The sequence below is a fragment of the Mastacembelus armatus genome, chromosome 7, assembly GCF_900324485.2.
Source record: "Mastacembelus armatus chromosome 7, fMasArm1.2, whole genome shotgun sequence".
NCBI lineage: Eukaryota > Metazoa > Chordata > Actinopteri > Synbranchiformes > Mastacembelidae > Mastacembelus > Mastacembelus armatus.
Genome location: NC_046639.1, coordinates 18,615,468 through 18,636,697, shown reverse-complemented (window position 1 = coordinate 18,636,697; position 21,230 = coordinate 18,615,468). Strand labels below are relative to the sequence as shown.

The following is a 21,230-nucleotide window of genomic DNA, read 5'->3' as shown; positions in this document are numbered from 1 at the left end:
ATTTAAAGATTAACCAGTCAAACCTTCTTATTCTGCATTTCCACTGGTTTTAAGCATCAAGGCGTCGAAGGTTGGGAGAAAAAACAGAGAGTTGAAAAATGCTCATTTAAGGGAAATGGTGAGTTCAGCCTGAGCAGGTTGAAACAGTTAATTTAATGTTTAGCTAAATAAAGTTGTGTTGAATTAAATAAAGACCCATGTATGTTAATGGTTACAGATGTGTGCCCAGGACCACAGCTGGAGGAGAGAGCCCAGCAGGAGCCACAGCGGAGCAGCAACACGGTAAAACAGCTTCTTTTTATGTCTCTGTTTGGACATTTCTAAATCTAATCATCAAACTTTATTGATCCCTGGTGGGAAATTCCCAAACTACCCAGCAGTATGGAAAGTACTTCAAATTAGAAGTATATAAGGTAGTTAACATTAGCTCCACCTTTACCAGCTGCAACATTAAAGTGATGAACACAATAATGCATCAATAATTAGAATCCAATAATATCAGATACATTCATGTGAAATGGGCCATTCTGCACAATGACTACTTTTACTTTGGATACTTCAGGTACATTGGGATGATGATACTTTTGGGCTTTTACTGCAGTAACATTTGGAATGCAGGACTTTCTACTGTTACTGCAGTAACGGATCTGAGTACTTGTTCACCACTGTTACCCTACATTCATATACATGAATTTATCCATCCATCTCTCCATTACCTATACCCACTTATTTCTACTTAGGGTCACGGGGATCTGTTGGAGACTCTACATGAATTTATTTAAAATGTAAAACTAAAAAATATTACTTACAGAATCTGTGGGTATAGCCAGAAGTATAGTGTGTCAGTGAAAATCTGCTGTACACGTGACACTGAGTTGCGTGTAGTCGACGTGTTGTAACCTGACACACCGTTACTCCAGCTGGATGAACTGGATGACCTGCAGAGTGGATTACATAATACTGACTGCAGGGGGTTACACCAGAAAAAGTTTTAAAACACAATAAAACTAAGAAGAACAACAGTAAAAACTAGTTTTACCTGATACTGTGTGAGACTGTTGTACCTTGTGGTTAATGGATGATGAATATGTCTCAGAGAGGGAAGAGCAGCAGCTGTGTGCTGCAGAGAGGGAGCAGCTGTGTGGTGGTGTGATTTACACACTTCTCTTGGAAAGGCTGAATCTGTGTCAGAGGTCACAGCTGAGCCCGGACTTCAACGAGGCTTCAGTCTGTACGCTCCTTTTCAGTCGACCTGCACCGATGAACTCTCACCAGGTGCAAGGCCAAAACACACTCAGTGGTGCCATTTACACCCCCGCCCCCCCAGGAAACACCATAATGGTTTAGGACATTTTAGATTCTTTTCAGTAGATGGCCTAAAAATAAAAAGATGGTGTTAGGGTACAGGTAAAAGCCGTGGCAGTTTCTGTGTGTAAAGTTAACAACTGGCCCAGCATGTCTTCTCTGCATGTCAGTGATTATTTTGATCTTTGTTCGGTGACTGTTGTGATGTTGTGCGCAGGTTGCTGTGCCCTGCTGTCCATCTGACACAGGTGATTGACTGACCAACAGCCTCAGGTCGAGGTAAGAATGGCAGTGTTGGGGGGGTGTGTCATGCTTCTCTGTGGGGTGACCATTTGTATGTTCACGTGCTGACTGTTTGAGTTACGCCCCAACGTGGCATGTGGCAGCTGCGGTGTCATGCACCGTCCTGTGGCCTGGCCTTTGTACTGTGGTTACATCGTGGTGCTGCTTTGCATTCAGTGCATCATAAAGTCACTGTATGTGTTGCTGCAGTACGTTGAAGGCTCCAGGAGATAGTGTGGCTGTTTATGGTAGAATAAGAGTTTCTGTCACACCGTCAACATGAGGTTAAAAAGGTTTTTTTACTCACACACAACATCTCACATCACTATCTAGGCTTTCACCCGTGATAGTACACATTATTAAAAATCTAATTCAAATATACAGTTTGAATTATTTTATCTTAAGAAAATAAAGCACCTCCTGAAAAACAGTAAAACTCATATTGGTTTATATGTGGCATGGTTACAGTCAATTTGCATTTCCCAAAATTTCACTCAAATATTAAAAACATTTCTAAAAAAGTCTTTAAAAATAGTGTAAAGTTCGTTTCGTACTCTAACTGTATTTAGTCTAAATAGCAGCGTTTAGAGGCAATGCACCATCCCATAGTGTTGTTAACTGTCCCTAAAAAAAAAAAAAAAAGAAGTTTGACATGATTTTATTCAGACTGTTATATCCCTGAGCGGCTCTGTAGGAGCATCGAGCAGCTCAAACATATCATCAATGACTTGCCACAGGCAGCTCTGCAGGGGAAAGTCATTGTCCACCAGATTGACCAGGAAGTAGTTGTCGTGAATATACTTGATGATCATGCGTGAGGGAGACTCGTCTTCGTAGAGTTTGGCCCACTGTTCGATCCACAGGGCAAAGGCCTCGTCCTGGGTGGGAGGGAAGATGGGGAGAGAGCTGTAAAACCTGCGGCTGTGCTGCTGAGAAGATTGTTCTGTTTGGTTTTTATTCATCAATCACATCAATCCCTTGTCCCATTATTTCTCAGTGTTCCAGTTCTGATTGATTTCTTTCTGTCTTATCAGTGTGACCCTGACAGATAAACATATTCTTGAGCCATAAAGTTACTTTTATGAGTAACAATGACTAAGGTAACAGTCCTGGGTTCCAGCACATTGACTTACCTTCCAATACATAAAGCTGACGGGGTCCACTACAGTAGGCTGAACAATCTCTCTGCCAGGGAAGATCCCCCAGGTCACAGCGTTGGGCTGCAGGTCAGGGGCGTTGGTCAGGTTACGGCCCTGCACACACATCATCTATTAATAATGTACACTCACACACAAACACACGATAGGAGCTTAGTGTTCAAACTTACGTGCACGTTAACAATGTGGTAGTTGACACGGGGCTCATACTTCTTCAGTACTTTGAGGAGAGCGTTCACATTTTCACTGGAGGTGAAGAACTCCAGATAAGCCTGTCAGATTTAAGGCAACACACATCAACACATGGGGCAGAAGCACCACCTGTCCACAAACACAAAACAAGTCCAGAAGTCTTCGCACCTTCTGAAAGACGTAGCCCCCTGCAGGTCCCCAGCCTACGATAGGGTCTGCGGAGGGTTTTCCGTTAATGTTGGGCTGGGAGTTGATGGTGAGGACTCCTCGTCTGTTCACCTTCTCCAGCTCGTCCTTCAGCAGGTTGGTCTCTGGAGCCAGAGGATCGTCGTTCCAAGGCAGACACATCACCTAGAAAAATTTAAAAACACCTCAGTCTGACAGCAGCATATATTGTCTTCTATACAGTGACGGTTAATGCTACACAACTATCAGACAATTGTCGGTTTTCACATGACTTAGTTGCTGAGAGTGAAGATATTAATCCTCTACTGTCATTGCCTAAACTGCCCACGGTGATAAAAACCACATTACTCTATTAAAAAGGTCAAATAAACTTAAAACTGTTACAACATTAAAATCAAACACACTCCCAACAACCCAACAGATATTTAAAGAGCCTGCATCCACAACAAACACATCCCCCAGCTACACCATTATTGATTTAACATGGGAACTGCTGAGGGAAAGAAACAATCCTTCATTGTAGTGTTGTCCTAGCTCTGACAGGTCTCTGTCTCCTCCCTGAGGTCAGAGGCTCAAGCACACAACGAGCAGAAGGTGAAGGATCCCTAATCATGTCTTGCCTGGAGAAGCACTGAAACATTAGATGTTATTAACAGTGTAGTCGGAGCTCCTATGGAAGGTCTTCTTTTTCAAGGCTGCTGTCAAGGCTTCTGGGCCACCGCCGCTGTTTTGGGTTACACCCAGGGGTTTACTCTGCTTTCCTCTCTTCTATACTAAATTCACCACTGTTTGAGATGGGACCAAGTGTTATGGTATCATCTGCATACAGAAGTAGAGTGACATGATGGCGATCACGTGTGAAGTGTCTCTAAAGCAGAGGGTTGGACACAGAGTCCTGAAGGCTGAGAGATAAAGTGGCCTGCATCCATTTACAAAATGGGACACTAAGTCCTACACATTCCTGATAAGTTTATTTGGTCAGATTGGATTAAAAGCAGAACTATAATCAATAAAAAGCCTCTGCTAACCCATCAGTACTCTTTCAGCCAGCCTGTCTGGTGGTGCTGCTTTGTCTGTTCAAAACATTGTTGACCTAGTATATACCTAGGATCTGTGGGTCTTAATCTTTAACAGTCTTTACTCTCTGTCCTTCACACTGTTTTCTCCAGTCAGCTGGCTATGAGCTGCCTCACATCACACTTGGATTAGTCTCATAAACCAAAAGTTCAGGGTATGAAAAGTCTTTTAGTCACATCAGCTCCAGACTCACTTTAAACCATGGACACAGGAGAACAACACACACACACACACACACTAACGGCTTTAGCTGGTCAACATTATCAGAATTCGCTCTTCCAGCGTTTCTACCTTGTGTCCGTTGCGGTTCGGTTGGCCTGTGATGTAACAGGTGAACACTTCGTAGACGCTGTCTTCGTTCATCAGCTCCTTCCCCCACATCTGCAGCAGCGCATCTTTGGATGACTTACTCTTCAAGTAGAACAGGTAATAGTCATTTAGCTCGCCAAAGGCTGGTGATGAGGAGTTTCCCCTGAACAACAGATGCAGATGCTGACTTAACACTTTTTAATTAAGAGAGCAATTGATATTGAAGTTTCATCATGTAAAATCTGCGAGCTCAGGTGTAATAGAGCCTACCATCTGCCGTTGGGGAACTCATCCCAGTCCTGGGTCCTGTAGATGTAGCTCTTGGGCCTGGATGCCCAGAAAATGGGTCGAACATCTTCCACCTTCCGTTTGGGATGAGCACTGATGGCCCAGGGAAGAGGTCGCCTGGTGGTGGTGGTATATTTTCAAACAACAGCTTAACAACAGGGGCCTCACAAATCCTGAATACCTTACTAATCACACCCTGAGCTGGTGCATGCCTGTGCAGGAAAAACCGATCACAATACATAATCTCATTGCACTTGATCATCACTGAGATCTTACATACAAACATGTGCAGCATCATCTTCGTGGTTACAGAAGTTATTTCTTTCCTAAAACCCCACAACTGCTTCCTCCTCCTTATGACTGACCTGGGGTCTTCTTTCCACAGGCCCAGCTGTCGGAGCACCTCGATGGTGGCGACCTCTCGGTTCAGTGTGTAGAAGTGAAGACCTGGTACTTTGCCACTGTCCAGCAGAACACGGCAAATCTCTACCGCCTGGTGGATGCCATAGTTGCGGATAGCAGCATCATTGTCTTTGATGGGCTCAATGACTTTGGTGATCTCCTCTGGGACCTCCAGCTTCGACAGCTTGACAAGTTGACGTAGGGACTGGTAACCCTAGAGGGGAACAGGTACAGCTCTTTATTTGGTAATAGATACTGACAACAATTCCATTGATGGTGCACATACACACAATGGCTACACTCCATCTTCAACCTGTGGAGCCCTGGAGTGCACAGAAGCTTTTCCCACAACTTTGTAGTGAGCTCCAGAAGGTCAGTCCTGGTTTTTCAGGTAAAGACTTCAGGTGCACACAGGGAACTGTACACGGTCTCTGGTTACCCATATTTCATAGTTTGCTGTTCCTGTTAATTATCAGGAAGCAAGTACACCAAACCTGATATATTTAAGATAAGCTAATATTGAACTATATATAGAGCTAGAGTATCAGTTGAACAGATTTATCAGCAGGCTGGATCAATTGCTAGAATGTCCAATAAAAAGTAGAGAGGATAAACAGGATAAATAAAAGTCCTACAGCAGTGGCAAAATGAGCTCTGTGAAAAGAAGAAACATCATCTTCATCTGTTTTTACCCTATTAATATGGAGTGTATTAGCTAACGTGCAGTCTTCTATATTTAGTGGATCGATGTTCTCTGTATTCCACTTTATTTTATGGAGTAAAAAAACAACAAGATCCCGCAGTACCCCGTAACAACAACCGACCAATGACCTCTGTCTCATCCCATGAGCAGTGGGTTACCTGAATTGGAAAGATTCCTGGTAGGATGGGACATGTGATGCCGTTTGCTCTGCAGTCATCCAAAAACTTGAGGAAAGTGTCCGCCCTGAAAAAGAGCTGGGTGATGATAAAGTCTGCTCCAGCGTCAACCTTCTCCTTCAGGTGTCTGAGATCCTGCTCATAGCTCTGGGCCTCAGGGTGGCCCGTGGGGTAGCCTGGACACATCAGTGGATTCAAATCACTATACAATAATTCACCTGGAGTTCCAGTTAAACAAACCGTTGACAGATGTGAAGGCTGAAGACATACCAGCAACACAGATGTCAAAGTAGTCATCAAACTCTGATCGGATGTGTTTAACAAGGTCGACGGCGTAGTTGAAGCCTCCTTCCTCTTCCTCCCAGTCTGTGCCCATTGGGTCTGTGGAGATACCAAAGCATCACACCTCAGCTGGGAGCCATATTTTCTGAGTGTTCCTAAGATTAGAGTTTAATAATAGCGTTGCTCTGATCTGAAATCATTCTTTTCAAGATGTCAGAAATGCAAACACAGCAGCCAAAAAATTACACCCGTGAAATTGTCGACTGTTTCAGCATGTGATACAAGCAGTGAGACCGGTGCTAAAGTCACTGTAAGAGAAAATACTTATAAAAACACTCATACTATGAATTAAAAAATTATAACTTTATCCTCATGAAATTAGAATTTTATCTCACAATATTAAACACGTCTTTTTTTTTTTTACAACATAATTTTGAAGGTTTGTAATTTTAAAAGTAGGTTCCTGTTCCACACACTGTTACTACCATCTTTATAAAGAATTGCTGACAGGAGCCAGTTTAGTATTTTATTACGACAGGCAATTGGAAACAGGCAATTGGAAACACCTTTACAGTTTCCTAGCCACTCTGAATGGAAACAAATGTCACCTCCTCTAAGTGCCATGATGTTCTTGAGGCCCAGGTGCTTGGCTTTGGCCAGGTGGCCAGTGATCTTCTCTTTGGTTTGGTTGCAGCAGGTCAGGTGGAGGATGCTCTCCAGGCCGCAGTAGTTGACCGCTGTGCTGGCGATCATCATGGAGGAGGTTTCCTTGTCTGAGCCAGGGTCGCCTGATGGGTGCCAGGTAATGTCGATAAACAGGGGACCTCCAGAGCCCATACGGTCAAATCTGAAGAACAGTGCCATTTTCAGTTATATGCACATATTTGTATTATCCAAGTATGTTGTGGGTAATTGTATGACTACTTAGATGTCACAGAAGCAGCACCTCAGTGGCTTTTTAAACAGAGCAAATGGTCACTAAAAATTACTATAATAATATAAGCAATTATTGACAGGCTAGTGATAATGCTAAGTTGATAAACTGGTAATCTTGATGCTGATCTTTGTATTTTCAGTCACCCTGTTTTATGGCACTTCAGGAAAATCAAGAGGGGTCACTGTAACACAAACAGCTCTGTTGTGTATTACTAAAAGCATTTTTGACTGGGCTGCCAGCAGACATGCAGTCTGTGCTAAGAATAACTCTAAACTGACCATGTCATTAACCAGGACTGGTTATGAAGAAGATCAGGTTTAGATTTAGGTAAGGAGGAACACATCTATATAAAACAGACTTCTCTACCAAATCTCCTCCCAATCATTGGGATCTAAAAAATAAAGTCAATAAAGTACTCCTATTTGGTTTCACCTACCTCGAGATGAGGTTGACAGCTCCACTGGCCGTACGTGGAGGGAAGAACTCCAGCGAGAACCAGCGGTCTCCGGAGTCCATCCTCCTCCGCATCTTATCCCGCAACCTGTCCGCCCGATCCGCGTCGAGCACCGGAGTAGAGCACCGGGAGCTCTCCTTGGAGCTCTCCCCGCCGCTGTTGCTGGCTCCGCTGGAGTCGCTTTTGCATGACTGCCAACTGCCACCGTCTCGTTGAACCTGGTTCACCATGATGGCAAATTACTCTGAGAAGAAAAGAAGACACACATTGATCTGTCTGCTTACTTAAAAACCTGAGGCGAGGGACCATATGTTGACTGCAAGGGAACAAGCCCCAAACCGAAACTTAAAATTTCGCCCCACTTTTCTGACCACCCAAAATGTTGACAAAGTGTAAATACAGAATCCTAAAACTTCCGGTTAAAATACACGGAATTCTTAAAATCCGGTTTGGTTTATGCATCTAATCCCTCATCCATCCCAGACCACATACCGACCTCCCCGGTCCCTGGCCCCCGATCCTCCGTCCCTTTTCCAGCAGAGATGAAATAAAACACGGCAGATTTATAACTGAGTTCTGCGAGCTCCATAAAACATCACCACAGGAGAAGAAAACGTTGTATTCAGGTGCTAAAGTGACATGAGCTGCTCCCTTTATACCAGGTACTGGTCCTGCGTGAACACACGCACGGGACACGCACGGCAGCAGATAGCTATATAAAGCCAGAGGTGCTAAGTGCTGCACGCGCTATGCTAGCCCATTAAAATAACTACAGGTTAGCGTTAGCCATGTTGATGCTAAACTGCTTTGTTTACGCTGCAAGCCCAAAACAAACGTGCCACACCTGTTCCAGCGGGTTTCCTCCTGTCACCGGTGTTCTGCCCGTCTTCCATAGAGGACTGAAGCGCTGCAGCAACGTGTGAAATGTGACCGGAGCGACGGCCCCCTGGTATCCGGTGAAGCAGTGCGGCAGGGTCACCGTGCACGGCGCTGCATTCACGTCCTGTGGGAAAACCCGTGGTTCATCCAGAGAAGCGGGTGGTTCTGTCCGTTTAAGGACGATTTTTAAAATTAATATATGGACTCGATCCTTAAAATTCTATTACACCAATCACATTATTATTAAACATACTCTTATTTGAGTTAATCTACGAGATCATTATTGTTCAGTTTTAACCATCAACATCTGAGCTCGTTAATTTTGTAAAATTTCAAATGAATAAACATTCCTGTCGGTCCAAGAGATCAAATGATGATCAGAGAGAAAGACTCAGATTACTTAGGTTAAGTAAGAGTAGCAGTATAACGGTGAAAATACTCTGCTTCAAGTAAAATTCCTGCATTCCAAATGTTACTGCAGTAAAAGTCCAAAAGTATCACCATCCAAATGTACTTGAAAAAACCAAAGTAAAAATAGCCCATTTCACATGATATCTGATATTATTGGATTCTAATTATTGATGCATTATTGTGTTCATCACTTTAATGTTGCAGCTGGTAAAGGTGGAGCTAATGTTAACTACCTTATATACTTCTAATTTGAAGTACTTTCCATACTGCTGGGTAGTTTGGGAATTTCCCACCAGGGATCAATAAAGTTTGATGATTAGACTGGATTTTGTTTGATTCATCTGATTCTGAAACAGGAACTAAAGTTATCAGATAAATGTAGAGCAGGAAAAAGTACAGGATTTGACTCTGACATGTAGTGAAGTCCAAGGATGAAGTAGTACAACATGGAAGTACTCAAGTAAAATACTAATACCACAGAATATACTTATACTTACCTTCTACCAGCAACAACAACAACAACGTTATGTGGATGCGTTTTCATTGTGCAGTTTGCATTGTTTGGAAACAATCTCTGGCCTTTCCTGTCACATGACACTGTAGGATTTACATGCCATAGGAAATTTGAAAACTTTCACGTTGCGTTACTGTTATGATCGCATTTCTTAAATAGAATTCAGGACAGTGATTCATTGTGCACCTTTTATTTACTGTAAACCAGAGTATTCAACCCTTTTCACCCCCCCCTCAGTGATTTAGATTTTTCAAAATCTTTGTGATTTTGCCACAGGTCCTGAACGCAGCATGACACACCAACGAAGATGGCGTGTTGTGGAAACTGTTTTTGTTTCCAGTGTTGCTGCAGAGAAGGAGAAACACGGACACCAGAAGAACTGGTAAGGAGGGAGAAATGCTTTTGCAGAGCAGGGATCTCTGTTTTAAAATCAGATTTGTTCTGCTGATTCTTTCCTGAGTTCTCCTCAGTGCCGTTATGTTCTGCTTTAGTTGCTCCACCCTGCTGCTCATTGACTTCTGTTGTATTATAGATTTTGCAAGCAAGGTGAAGTGACCTGAGATCCATTCATAACATAAACCAACAACTGGCTGAACAGACAAAATTATCTTTACTGTCCAGCCTCGCCTCAGGAGGCGTCTTGCTTGCTATTTTCCCTGATGTTCATTGGGAGAAAGCTCTAAGATCAAATTCCATTTACAAATCTAACAATTTAAGGACTTTCAGCTTAATAGGACCTACTAAACGTTACCCTCCTTAAAATAATTTTAACTTTTATTTCTGATCTGAATGCTCGTTTTAGTCCGTCATGCAGTTAACACACAAATTTATATTTTGCTCTGTACACTAACAGCTTCTGTTAGGGATATGTTAGGGATATAACTTTAAATTTACAGAAATCTGAACGGAGTCTGGTGTTGTTTTCTAACCATGCCAGAATGTAGATACACGTCATAAATAGTTATTATGCTGTATTTAGGGTACTCCTCTTTCTCCCCAGACAATCCTTGGGGAAATCCGAGATGAAGAAGATGAGATTCTACCAAGGAAAGACTATGAGGTGAAATATTAGCAGCCAGTGATGAAGGAGATAATGAGAGTCAATGGATGACTGAGCCTGGTAATACTTACACTGGATTTGTTTTGGCTTTCACAGAGCTTGGATTATGACCGCTGCATCAATGAGCCCTATGTGGAGGTTTTGGAAGGGATGGACAACAAGGTAAGATGAGTTCAAAGTGTCTGTTGTGGAGTCATTGCTGATGTGGATGAGTATGCAGATGGGGTTTGATTTTTTTTTTTTGTGCCTTCTCTTTAACTTCAGGTCTGTGTTGTCTTAGAAGCAGCTTGGCGTCCTCTGCAACATGCACAGATGTATTTCTCACTATTTTGTCACCTAATAAAGAATTAACTCCTGTCAGTAATTCATTTGGTGTCCACAAGGCTCAGTTCCGGTGCTCCTTTTGTGTTTTGTTTATATTATTTAATTCATCTAATGTTAGTAAATTGGCTTCTAATACTTTGTTTCACAGACAACACTATTTTTTTTTAGAAATTATACTGGTATTCTGGGATGCTTAAGTATGTTTTAGACAGAATTTGAGTGTTGTGCTGATTTAAGTGTTTCTCAGGTAGTTTAATTGGTTTTGTGACAAACACATTTCTGAGTCAAACTTTATCATTCGAGGAAGAAAGACTCATAGATTTAAATCTGTGTTAGTTTTAATCCTCAATTTAAAATATTGTGCATGAAATGTTTTTATAACCATGTTTTCATTCACCAATAGAAAGCCAGAAGGTATGAAGCAGTACGGTGGATGATGGTGTTTGCTATCGGGGTCACAGTGGGTCTGGTATGTGGATTTGGGATATAGATATATGATTTTTTTCTAGATTGTAGCGTGTTGCTGTTGACCATCAAATGCTGCCTTTCTCTTTCAGGTGGGCCTGTTTGTGGATTTCTTTGTACACCTCTTCACCAAAATCAAATTTTCTGTGGTTGGCGATTGTATCCTAGAACATGCTTGAATCCACATCATTAGTTTTCAGTGAGGTGTCACGAAAACGCATCTTCAACACACACATACCACACTCAGTGGCCACAGTATATAATATCTAAAACATAATAATGTTCAGAACTCTCAGAAAGTTTGAACAAACCGAAGATGATCGTCTGTGGCTGATATGTTGTATTCCACTGCAACAGACATGAAGTGTCAGTCAGTTTACAGTATAATTCTTACCTTGGTTTGTGGTTTGGATTCACTCAGTACATTCACAGGATGTGTATAATATGCAAAATGTCCCTCCCCTGGATTATGCTCAGTGTTGTTGTGCCTTAGCTGAACGCCTCCAGCTGTAGAGAAGTGCAGTGACAAAGGCTGTCTCCCTCTGTCTCTGCTGGAGCTCCTGGCATTCAACATGACCTTCGTCTTCATCGCCAGCATGCTTGTCCTCATTGAGGTGAGGCTGATCAGATACAGGAGGTTTTTACCAGAGATGCAGTGTTTGCGATACCACAGAAAACACTGACATGAAAAGTGCTAACATGCCGTGTTTTGGCGTCTTGTTATCCAGCCAGTAGCGGCAGGTTCGGGGATCCCGGAGATTAAAAGTTACCTGAATGGAGTGAAGATTCCTGGAATCGTGCGGCTGCGAACGTTTCTTTGCAAGGCTGCTGGAGTCCTGTTCAGTGTTGCTGGAGGTAAAGTGGTGCTTTGGTAAACATTTGTGAGCTTCTTCCATCGCTGCACAAACGTTAAGTCAAATTGGTGAATGTGCAAAAGAGATTTGTAGCTATAAAAAGAATTGACCCAAATGTCTGTGCACAAATTAAGTCAACGATGAAGTTCTACACACTATGAGAAAGCGGGCAGGCTGACAGTGCTTCTGACTCTGTCTGTGTCCATCAGGTCTGTTTGTGGGGAAAGAAGGTCCGATGATACACAGTGGAGCCATCGTGGGAGCTGGTCTTCCTCAGGTACGCCACCATACAACCTGAACACAACCCGGGTTGAGTACAGCTGAGGATGCTGCTCGACTTACTCTCATCCTCTCAGGGGCATGTCTTTCTTATTTGCCTTTCTGTAAAATCTTGACTTGCTGAAACAATTTCAGTTTACTGGGCTCAGACTGAGCTGGACTCGGGATTGTTTGGTTTGACCTGACAGACTTTTATAGCATTTTACTGGATGTAGTTTAATGTCTGATGCATTTGACTCATATTATTGCTGAAATTTTCTAATCTGATGTTTTCTCCCTGCATCAGTTCCAGAGCATCACATTCAAGAGGATCAATTTTGATTTTCCCTATTTCCGCAGTGACAGGTATGTATGTGGTGCACGCATCCGAAACGAAACCCAGCGCACGGTTCACTGCTTCCTTACAGGACTAAATATGACCAGTGTTGTGTTTACTGTTGCTCAGGGACAAGCGAGACTTTGTGTCAGCGGGCGCAGCTGCAGGAGTCGCCGCCGCCTTTGGTGCTCCCATAGGTGGCACCCTGTTCAGTCTGGAGGAGGGCTCCTCTTTTTGGAACCAAGCTCTCACTTGGAAAGTGGTACGTCACCTGACGCGGTGATCATGGAGGGTCGAGACATTTCTGTCTGTTCGTTGAATCCGCATTGAGTCAGGTCCAGTCCAGTTCTATTGACCAGTCCTCCGCTTCGTCCAGACTGAAACATCTTAGCAACATTTGGATGGATGTTCGCATTTCTCAAACTTTACTCGTGTTGCCCAGGACTGCAGTGAACCTCAGCTCATTATTTTGTGGATGTTTCTAAAGTGTATACAGGCTAAATAATGTAGAGATTAGTGAAACACACAGTTTTTTTCAATAGTGATGTTAAAGCTAGTCTCCATCATTTGTATTTGTATAACCACTGACGATGAGAAACCATTTCTCTTTCTCAGCTCTTCTGCTCCATGTCGGCCACTTTCACCCTCAACTTCTTCCGCTCAGGGATCAACTTCAACAAGTGGGGCTCCTTCCAGCTACCTGGTCTGCTCAACTTTGGAGAGTTCAAGGTAAAGAACCTGTTTAATCATGTGGAGCAAAATGTATGTTGAGATGTATGTTGTTGTTTTATTGATACAGAAAAAAACTGGTTGACTTGGCTTAACAAGAAGTTCATTATTATGGTGGAGGTTAATGATTGATAGAATTTCTATATTAAGTGATTTGTCGGTGTAACCCAACTGTTGAACTCATCAGTGTGCTGATGGAGATAAGAACTGCCACCTGTGGACAGCAGTGGACCTGGCTTTCTTTGTCCTGATGGGGGTGGTGGGTGGCCTGCTGGGTGCGCTCTTCAACTGCATGAACAAGAGCCTGGCAAAGTATCGATTCAGACACATCCACCCCAAGGCCAAGTTCATCAGGTGACTGCTTCACCACCAGTTGACACGGGGAACATCCAGAACACACAGCTTTGGGAAGCAGATCTTTTAAAATGTGATTCAAGTGTGCGGCTGATCTGATCTCTGCACTTCTACAGAGTCCTGGAGAGTCTGCTGGTTGCCATGGTGACAACAGTGGTCATATTTGCAGCTTCCATGCTGTTGGGCGAATGTCGTGAACTGTCCTCCCCCACAACCCAAAATACCACGGTGACTGCCAGCTCCTTCCATGTGACAGGATTTACATGCTGCACGGTCCTCATCTCCAGGCCCTACATTCATCGCCGTGTGTGTTGTTTTTCAGGTGACCGGCAGTGAGGATATCAACTCAACTGTCCGCCAGTTCTTTTGCACCAACAAGAGCTACAACGACATGGCCACGTTGTTCTTCAACCCCCAGGAGGCTGCCATTCACCAGCTCTTCCACCAGGACGGTGAGCTGAGCACACACACTCAGACAGGCCGACAGGTCCAGGGCCAGCCCCAGTCCTCACCTGAGACCAGAGGGTTCATGCATTCAGAGTTTTTGAAGGGGCATGGTTTTATAATTCATAAAAAGTTTAAATTGTCTGAAATAGCATTAAATATTAACAAAATGAATTGGATATTTATATATATTTATATTTGAAGAATTACATTTTGGATATATAAACTTAAAATTATGACTTACAAGATTTCGAATGTAGATACCTGAAAATGAGAATTGCAAAATATCCACGAACTTGAACAGAGAGAGGTGTCAGAGGTGTCTGGGTCAGAAACATCCAGAGACAAACCTTTGGCTTCTAAATGTTATTAGTAAAGCAATTTCAAACGGTTACTGCAGAGTGAAGCTTCAGCTGCTTCGTGTTGAAACAAGAGGCCATCTGAGGTGATTCAGGTGCCTGATCAGGTTCCTTCCTGGGCACATTCCACTAGAGGTCTTCATGCACATCCAGCTCATAGGAGCCCTTGGGATTGACCCAGAACAAGCTGCAGAGGTTGTATGTCTCATCTGGTGTGGGAATATCTTGGGTTTTAGAAAACGGTGCTGGGAGAGGGATACCTGGATTGTTGGTTAGCCTGCTGGCACTGTGATCCAGCCCTGGAAAAGTCTCAGACAATGGAATCATCTGGTTTTTAGCCCAAACCTTTCTCAGTGGATTGTAAAAGTAAATTTTTTGAAATTGCAAATTGGATCTGTTGTCTGCTGACTCCCTCTCCTTCTCCTCAGGTACCTTCAGCCCGGTGACCCTGTCCATCTTCTTCGTACTGTACTTCCTGTTGGCTTGTTGGACGTACGGTGTGTCCGTACCCAGCGGGCTCTTTGTCCCGTCGTTGCTCTGTGGAGCAGCATTTGGACGTCTGGTTGCCAACATCCTCAAAGTGTAAGAGCAGTTTTCTCTTAATGTTCTAAAGACCAACGTCTATGAAATATCACAGATATCAAATTGAATTGTATTCATATGATCTCACACATCATCTGTGTCAGTGAGTAAATGTTGCCGAATTTAAAACGGTAGAATGCATTTTAGCCAGACCCAGTCCTGCTTCCTGCTGGGCTGGATGGTCCAAATAATGGACCACAGTCTTTTCCAACACACACAGTTTGTTGGAAAGGCTCGACCAAAGTTGGGACACCTGGAGAAACTGTTTGCATCCATTTCCAAAGCTTCATTTCCTTCTACTGCTGCAGAAAACATCTCTGACATTTCCATTCACTTTCTGCTTTTCCCTCTGACACTTCACCACTTTGCTTTGGACCATTTCATCTTCAGCTCTGGACCTGAGCTGGTCAAATATCAGTCACAGCTGGAGGTGACCACAAAGTTTTGGCCAGAAGTGTGTGTGCACTATAATATTGTGAGCAGTCAGCCAGATGTTTCCAGCTCTGCACACTGTTCACGCCCTGTGCAAGTGACACACAGTCTTTATGCTGTGCTAGGAGAACCACAACCCAGACTCCTGCTCTGTTCTGAACACAGGGACAGGAGAAATGGAGGCTTTAAAGTTATAGGGGACATAGTGAAAATTTAGAGAAACAGTGCTGACTGTGCAGGTCCTACCCCCCTCACACACACGCACACACACACACACATACACAGTGGAATCTGCTGACTGGGTCAATGTTTCTTTTCCTTTCTCTCAGTTTCACTTCCTCTGGTGTTACATCCAGGCTTCCCCTCAGTTCACCCCCCCACCCCACCTGCGTGTGACCTCACTCCTATCTCTGACTCCTCACTGAACACAGTAATATTTCTGTCCTCTGTTAGGAAACTGGGAATGCACATCTACTCAGGCACCTTTGCGCTCATTGGAGCCGCCGCCTTCCTCGGAGGCGTGGTCAGAATGACCATCAGTCTGACTGTCATCCTCATCGAATCCACCAATGAAATCACGTACGGGCTGCCCATCATGATCACTCTAATGGTAACATTGTATTATATGTTGCTGGATTTTGTCCTATTCATCACTGTGCTGTTTTTTATGTGAATGGGATTTCAGTTCCTGCTGTATGTGAAATGATTTGTCTTGAGACAAATGAGTAGATGGGAAGTTCAGTATGATTTTGCTGATCAGTGGTTCCTGCTCATTACCAGGTTGCCAAGTGGACTGGAGATTTCTTCAACAAGGGCATCTATGACATCCACATCCAGCTGAGAGGAGTGCCGCTACTGGAGTGGGAGACCGAGGTCGAGATGGACAAGTAAGATCTGACGTTTGACAAACCGCTTTTCTGTGTCGGCTTTGTTCTTCTCAGTAGAAAGCTGCTCAGAGCAGGGCAACGGTGCAGCACACACAGCAAACCAACACAAATTCATGTTTTGTTACTCTGTTTTATTCTTCAACCAGCTGATCAAAGAGGCAAAAAGTTTTAATGTCATGAGACCCGAGCACTTTTAATTTCTCCTGGCTGTCTGGGGTCCGCAGCACCTGATGAGTATAAAAGCTAAGCGTTGTCTTTGAAAAAATGATGTCCTCATACATGACATGGTGATGGTTTTAGTGTTTTGTAACTGTCCAAACTCAGAATTTTCCAGAGTTAGACTTGGCAGAGTGATGACTGGTGATTGTGTTCTATATTTACTCTTTTGTCAATCATCAACAGAGATAAAACATGGTTGTAAGATTGTGCATCACCCTGTGTGTTTGTGTTTTCTGTGTGTATCTGTCCCAGGCTGACAGCCAGTGACATCATGGAGACCAACTTGACCTACGTGTACCCCCACACCCGAGTGCAGTCTCTGGTCAGCATCCTGCGCACCACCGTCTACCACGCCTTCCCTGTGGTCACTGAAAACCGGCAGAATGAGCGGGACTTCATGAAGGGCAACATCCTGGTCAGCAACAACATACGCTTCAAGGTGAGTCCTGGAGTTTTTCACATTTTTAGCTGCTAAAGTTCAGCCTCAGATCCACAGGGAGTCAGAGAAAGTCAGGAGAGATCGAGCATCATGCCCGAGGATACTTCAGTGCACAGGAATGACCTTGTAGGTCTGAAATATCTGCCACCCTAACAACAATGTTCCCCACACTGCTAAAGCATAAAAATACAGATTCAGCCACTATCGCATGTTTTGTCTAGTATTGTTGTAATCTAATCTTGGCTTCTAATTGCTTCTTTTCTCTTGGCAGCGCTGCGTTTAATAAGTAGAGGTGTAGTCAGTGGTGTGTCCAGCCAGTAGATGGAGGCAGAGGTCTGTGTGGTGATCAGCAGTAGTCTGAATTCCCCAGTTTACTCTTTCACAGAGACATTAACCTGCCTGAACAGCTGATCCACTAATCATTCGTAGAAATGTGTCAGGTCTCATAGATTTTGATATTTTTTTCTCATATTTTGGTATTTAGTAATTCCTGCAGCAAAAACAATTTATCTGTGCCCTTTTCTGCCACATGTAGAAATCCAGCGTCGTGTCCCGTGCAGGGGAGCAGCGCCGGCGCTGCCAGTCCATGAAGTCGTATCCGTCCAGCGAGCTGAGGAATGTTTGCGACGAGCAGAACGCCGTGGCGGAGCCTGCAGAGGAGGGCGAGGACCTGCTGCAGCAGATGTTAGAGAGGAGGTAGGCCCAATCCACACACACACACACCAGTGTACAGCACCACACACAGGGAACATCTGTGTCCGAAGAAAAACCTACACAGGTACAAAAAAAGTAAACAGCTCAGCAACATCAGTGAACACATGAAATGCAACACAGCCCTTTAATTTCTGAGCTGTGCCTTGTTCGAATGCTGCACAGAGGAAAACAGGTAGTTCAGTTAGTCAAGACAAACGAAACAGATTGTTGGTCTGTGTTGGCTTCCACATGCAGGCATGCTCCGTACCCCAACCTGTACCCAGATCAGTCTCCCAGTGAGGAGTGGACCATGGAGGAGCGATTCAGACCGCTCACCTTCCACGGCCTCATCCTGCGCTCCCAGCTGGTCAACCTGCTAATCAGAGGGGTGTGCTACGCCGAGAACCAGTCGGTCAGTCTCACACAAACACAAACGCAGTGTTCAGGAGAGACATTCCATAACCCCAACCTCAATGAGTTAGGTTACAAGAATTTTCTTTTCATCCCCAAATGGATGTTAAATCCCACAGTGAAGATGGAGAAATAAAAACTAAGGTGGCTTTATGACTCTGGATGTCTGGGCTCAGTGTCAGGCTTCGATCAGATGCCTCCCTGATGCTTTTGCATAAGAATATTGCAGAGTACATCCATCTAAATGTCTCTTTATGTCCTCCACCACAGAGTGCGACTCAGCCTCGGTTGTCCTATGCAGAGATGACTGAAGATTACCCACGTTTCCCTGACATCCATGACTTGGACCTCACCCTGCTCAACCCCCGCATGATAGTGGTATGACTGATTTAAACACTGCGATCGAGGAATTAAACATTTTAGGTATTAAAAGAAAATTCTGAGTTGATAAAAGCTGTAAAAGGTGTCCCCTATGTTTGCAGGATGTCACCCCCTACATGAACCCATGTCCCTACACGGTGTCACCCAACACCCGCATCTCCCAGGTGTTCAACCTGTTCAGGACCATGGGCCTGCGACACCTACCCGTGGTCAACGCTGCTGGAGAAGTAAGTCATGGCTTAAACGTGGTTTAAGACAAACCTCCAAGTAAAACGCGTCGTGTCTGACCACTCTCCTGTTTCTTATCTGCCGTGTTTTTCAGATTGTTGGAATAATCACAAGACATAATTTAACCCATGAGTTCCTTATGGCCAAACTGCGACAGCACTACATCACAGTTTGACCCGTCCTCCCCGCCCCGTCCGTGCAGCGTGGTCCTGAGCTTCTGCCTCTGTGCGTTCCTAATAGTGTGTAGGCATTTCCAGACAAATACAGGACACTCATGCACACATTCTGCAGCTCCCGGTGGGGGGTGGGGGGGACACATTTCTCCAGTGTGTGAAACCGTTCAGGTGGTTTTCCACTCACGTGGTACATTTTCAGTGTTGAGGAAGGTGCCAGCTTTCCTCCGGCCAAGCCTCAGCAGTGGGACGGGACACACGCTGCAGGTGTAATTCTACATTATTTGACATCCTCATATTGATCTGTGTACAAAAGGTTTAAAAACTGACAAACACCCCTCAAATTAATCCAAATTATGGCCAATTGGTCTCTGAAAGCATTAGGTTTAGAGCATTACAAATGTCAGCAGTTGTTTTGGTGACTACAGTGCCGTCTTCTCATTTACTTACTTAGTTTTTAATCAGTCATTAGAATAACTGGGAAACTATAGAATAAAATCTGGTTCTGTTTTTTGAAATCAGGAAAGCGAGCTGGCCTTGCTCGCAGCAGCACACACACATTTGTTGACTGTCCCGACGTGAATCAGATTCATTCACTCGTTTTACGCTTTATCACCATTGTTGTCACTGTAGAACTTATTTTGACTGATTGTATATTTTAATTTACTGTGTAACTGGAATATATGCACTAAAAGCAGGCAGACGCCCCTCACAGCCTGCAGCCACACTGGACTGTTTGGGCTGGCAGGAACATTTCTAACCACTTCAGCAGTCTGGAAATACCTTCTGATTGTTTGCACATATGATCTTTCATAACATTTTGACTGTTGTTCAGTCTGGTCAGTGTTGGGAGGTGCCAGGGGCTCAGGGGGGACTGTGGTGTTGAGCAGCCCTCGGAGCACGTCGGGCAGGTTTAGTGATGTAAATGGTGTAAATCCTATTTTAGTAAAACTAATATGTGAAACAGTTTTTAATTTAGTTTTATCAACATTATATTAATTTTGTGTTTAATTGTCTTAATATTTCACTCACCCTTCATTCCTAAAAGGGTCTGAAAATGTGACTCAGAGTAAAGGATGTGGATTTTTACGTTTATCTATGGACGGTACTCGCAGGTTTGATGGAGTTGATGGAGTATTAGTAACCACCAGGGCACATATATGCACATTAAACATTCCTGATTTGGTTCTTATCTCTGCTTTATGTTTTATTTAAGAGATTATTTTTTTATATGGGTTTTATTTTTATGATTTGCTGCCTGTGCTGTGAGTGATAAGTTTCATTCCAAACTGGACCAAGGCTGCCCCGGATAATGTTATCATCTCCAGCCCTAAGCATGACTCACTTGTTATTTTAGAATGATTATTTATATATTATCCATTTTAAATTCTGCATACGGCTCAGCAGGTGCGGAACAGGGAGACAAAGTGAAACACATGGATTTATGGGACTGTTTGTCAAATACACAGAGATTTCAACAACACACTTTTGCTTTTGTAGTTTCCAACAAGGGCAAAAACAGCTGCAGCCGTGGAACAGAAAGCTGAGACCTCTGTCTCGTGCCTTTGTTACTGTTCAAATAAAGATCCTTCTGTTGTCGGTCATTAAAAGTGTGTCTGCATGTTTTGCTCATTCTGCACAGGATTTTATTATGCAGTTACTTCAAAGGATTAGCTGATGAACTGAGGGGTGGATTGACTAGAATGATCTATTTCAAAGGAGAAAATCATCAGATTGAAGGCGACAATAGTTAATTACAGCAGTGTCAACAGTGACAAATGAAATCGATATATTAAATCAATTTTGATTTAACATCTGAAATGGGAAATAAGCTGTAAAAAAAAAAAAAAAAGGTAAGAAAAATCTTGTTCACCTGTGTCGGACCCAGTCAGTTTATTAGGAGCCACTGTCAGACCCAGCCAGTTTAGGAACCACTGTGTCAGACCCAGTCAGTCTAATCCAGTAGTCCTGCACTAAATCCTCCTTCATGAAGGTGGTAATGTTCAGTTTCTCCAAGTCATTTATGTCAGTGAAGCTAAATAACAGA

At 43.6% G+C, this 21,230-nt stretch overlaps 2 protein-coding genes across 2 annotated transcripts; one reads left to right on the top strand and one right to left on the bottom strand.

The window, feature by feature from the left end:
* Positions 1 to 1,867: 1,867 nt before the first annotated feature.
* Positions 1,868 to 8,750, bottom strand: mthfr (methylenetetrahydrofolate reductase (NAD(P)H)). Its single transcript, XM_026332146.1, has 12 exons — positions 8,595 to 8,750; positions 7,733 to 7,994; positions 6,968 to 7,206; positions 6,348 to 6,458; positions 6,060 to 6,253; positions 5,162 to 5,412; positions 4,779 to 4,913; positions 4,491 to 4,671; positions 3,105 to 3,287; positions 2,915 to 3,016; positions 2,721 to 2,840; positions 1,868 to 2,465 (listed from the first exon to the last, which is right to left on the bottom strand). Exons 2-12 carry the CDS (start codon positions 7,978 to 7,980, stop codon positions 2,250 to 2,252), a joined length of 1,980 nt encoding a protein of 659 aa, XP_026187931.1. The 5' UTR covers positions 7,981 to 7,994; positions 8,595 to 8,750; the 3' UTR covers positions 1,868 to 2,249.
* clcn6 (chloride channel 6) lies at positions 5,290 to 20,787 on the top strand. Its single transcript, XM_026332136.2, has 25 exons — positions 5,290 to 5,426; positions 7,054 to 7,161; positions 9,831 to 9,936; positions 10,555 to 10,614; positions 10,711 to 10,776; positions 11,342 to 11,407; positions 11,496 to 11,562; positions 11,911 to 12,017; positions 12,132 to 12,258; positions 12,467 to 12,534; positions 12,823 to 12,881; positions 12,982 to 13,114; positions 13,468 to 13,581; positions 13,769 to 13,935; positions 14,052 to 14,163; positions 14,258 to 14,387; positions 15,167 to 15,320; positions 16,206 to 16,362; positions 16,533 to 16,639; positions 17,111 to 17,297; positions 17,833 to 17,993; positions 18,246 to 18,402; positions 18,672 to 18,779; positions 18,884 to 19,009; positions 19,105 to 20,787. The coding sequence occupies exons 3-25, from the start codon at positions 9,862 to 9,864 to the stop codon at positions 19,183 to 19,185; spliced, it is 2,589 nt and encodes an 862-aa protein (XP_026187921.1). The 5' UTR covers positions 5,290 to 5,426; positions 7,054 to 7,161; positions 9,831 to 9,861; the 3' UTR covers positions 19,186 to 20,787.
* The last annotated feature ends 443 nt before the right edge of the window (positions 20,788 to 21,230 follow it).

Bases quoted from the DNA above. Each gene is read 5' to 3' on its own strand.
- mthfr (XM_026332146.1), bottom strand. From the start codon at position 7,980: ATGGTGAACCAGGTTCAACGAGACGGTGGCAGTTGGCAGTCATGCAAA. The intron at 4,672-4,778 runs GTAGGCTCTATT...TCTGTTGTTCAG, and splicing joins GAGTTCCCCAACGGCAGATG to GGGAAACTCCTCATCACCAG. The intron at 2,841-2,914 runs GTAAGTTTGAAC...ATGTGTGTGCAG, and splicing joins ACCACATTGTTAACGTGCAC to GGCCGTAACCTGACCAACGC.
- clcn6 (XM_026332136.2), top strand. From the start codon at position 9,862: ATGGCGTGTTGTGGAAACTGTTTTTGTTTCCAGTGTTGCTGCAGAGAA. The intron at 9,937-10,554 runs GTAAGGAGGGAG...CTTTCTCCCCAG, and splicing joins CACGGACACCAGAAGAACTG to ACAATCCTTGGGGAAATCCG. The intron at 18,780-18,883 runs GTATGACTGATT...CTATGTTTGCAG, and splicing joins TCAACCCCCGCATGATAGTG to GATGTCACCCCCTACATGAA.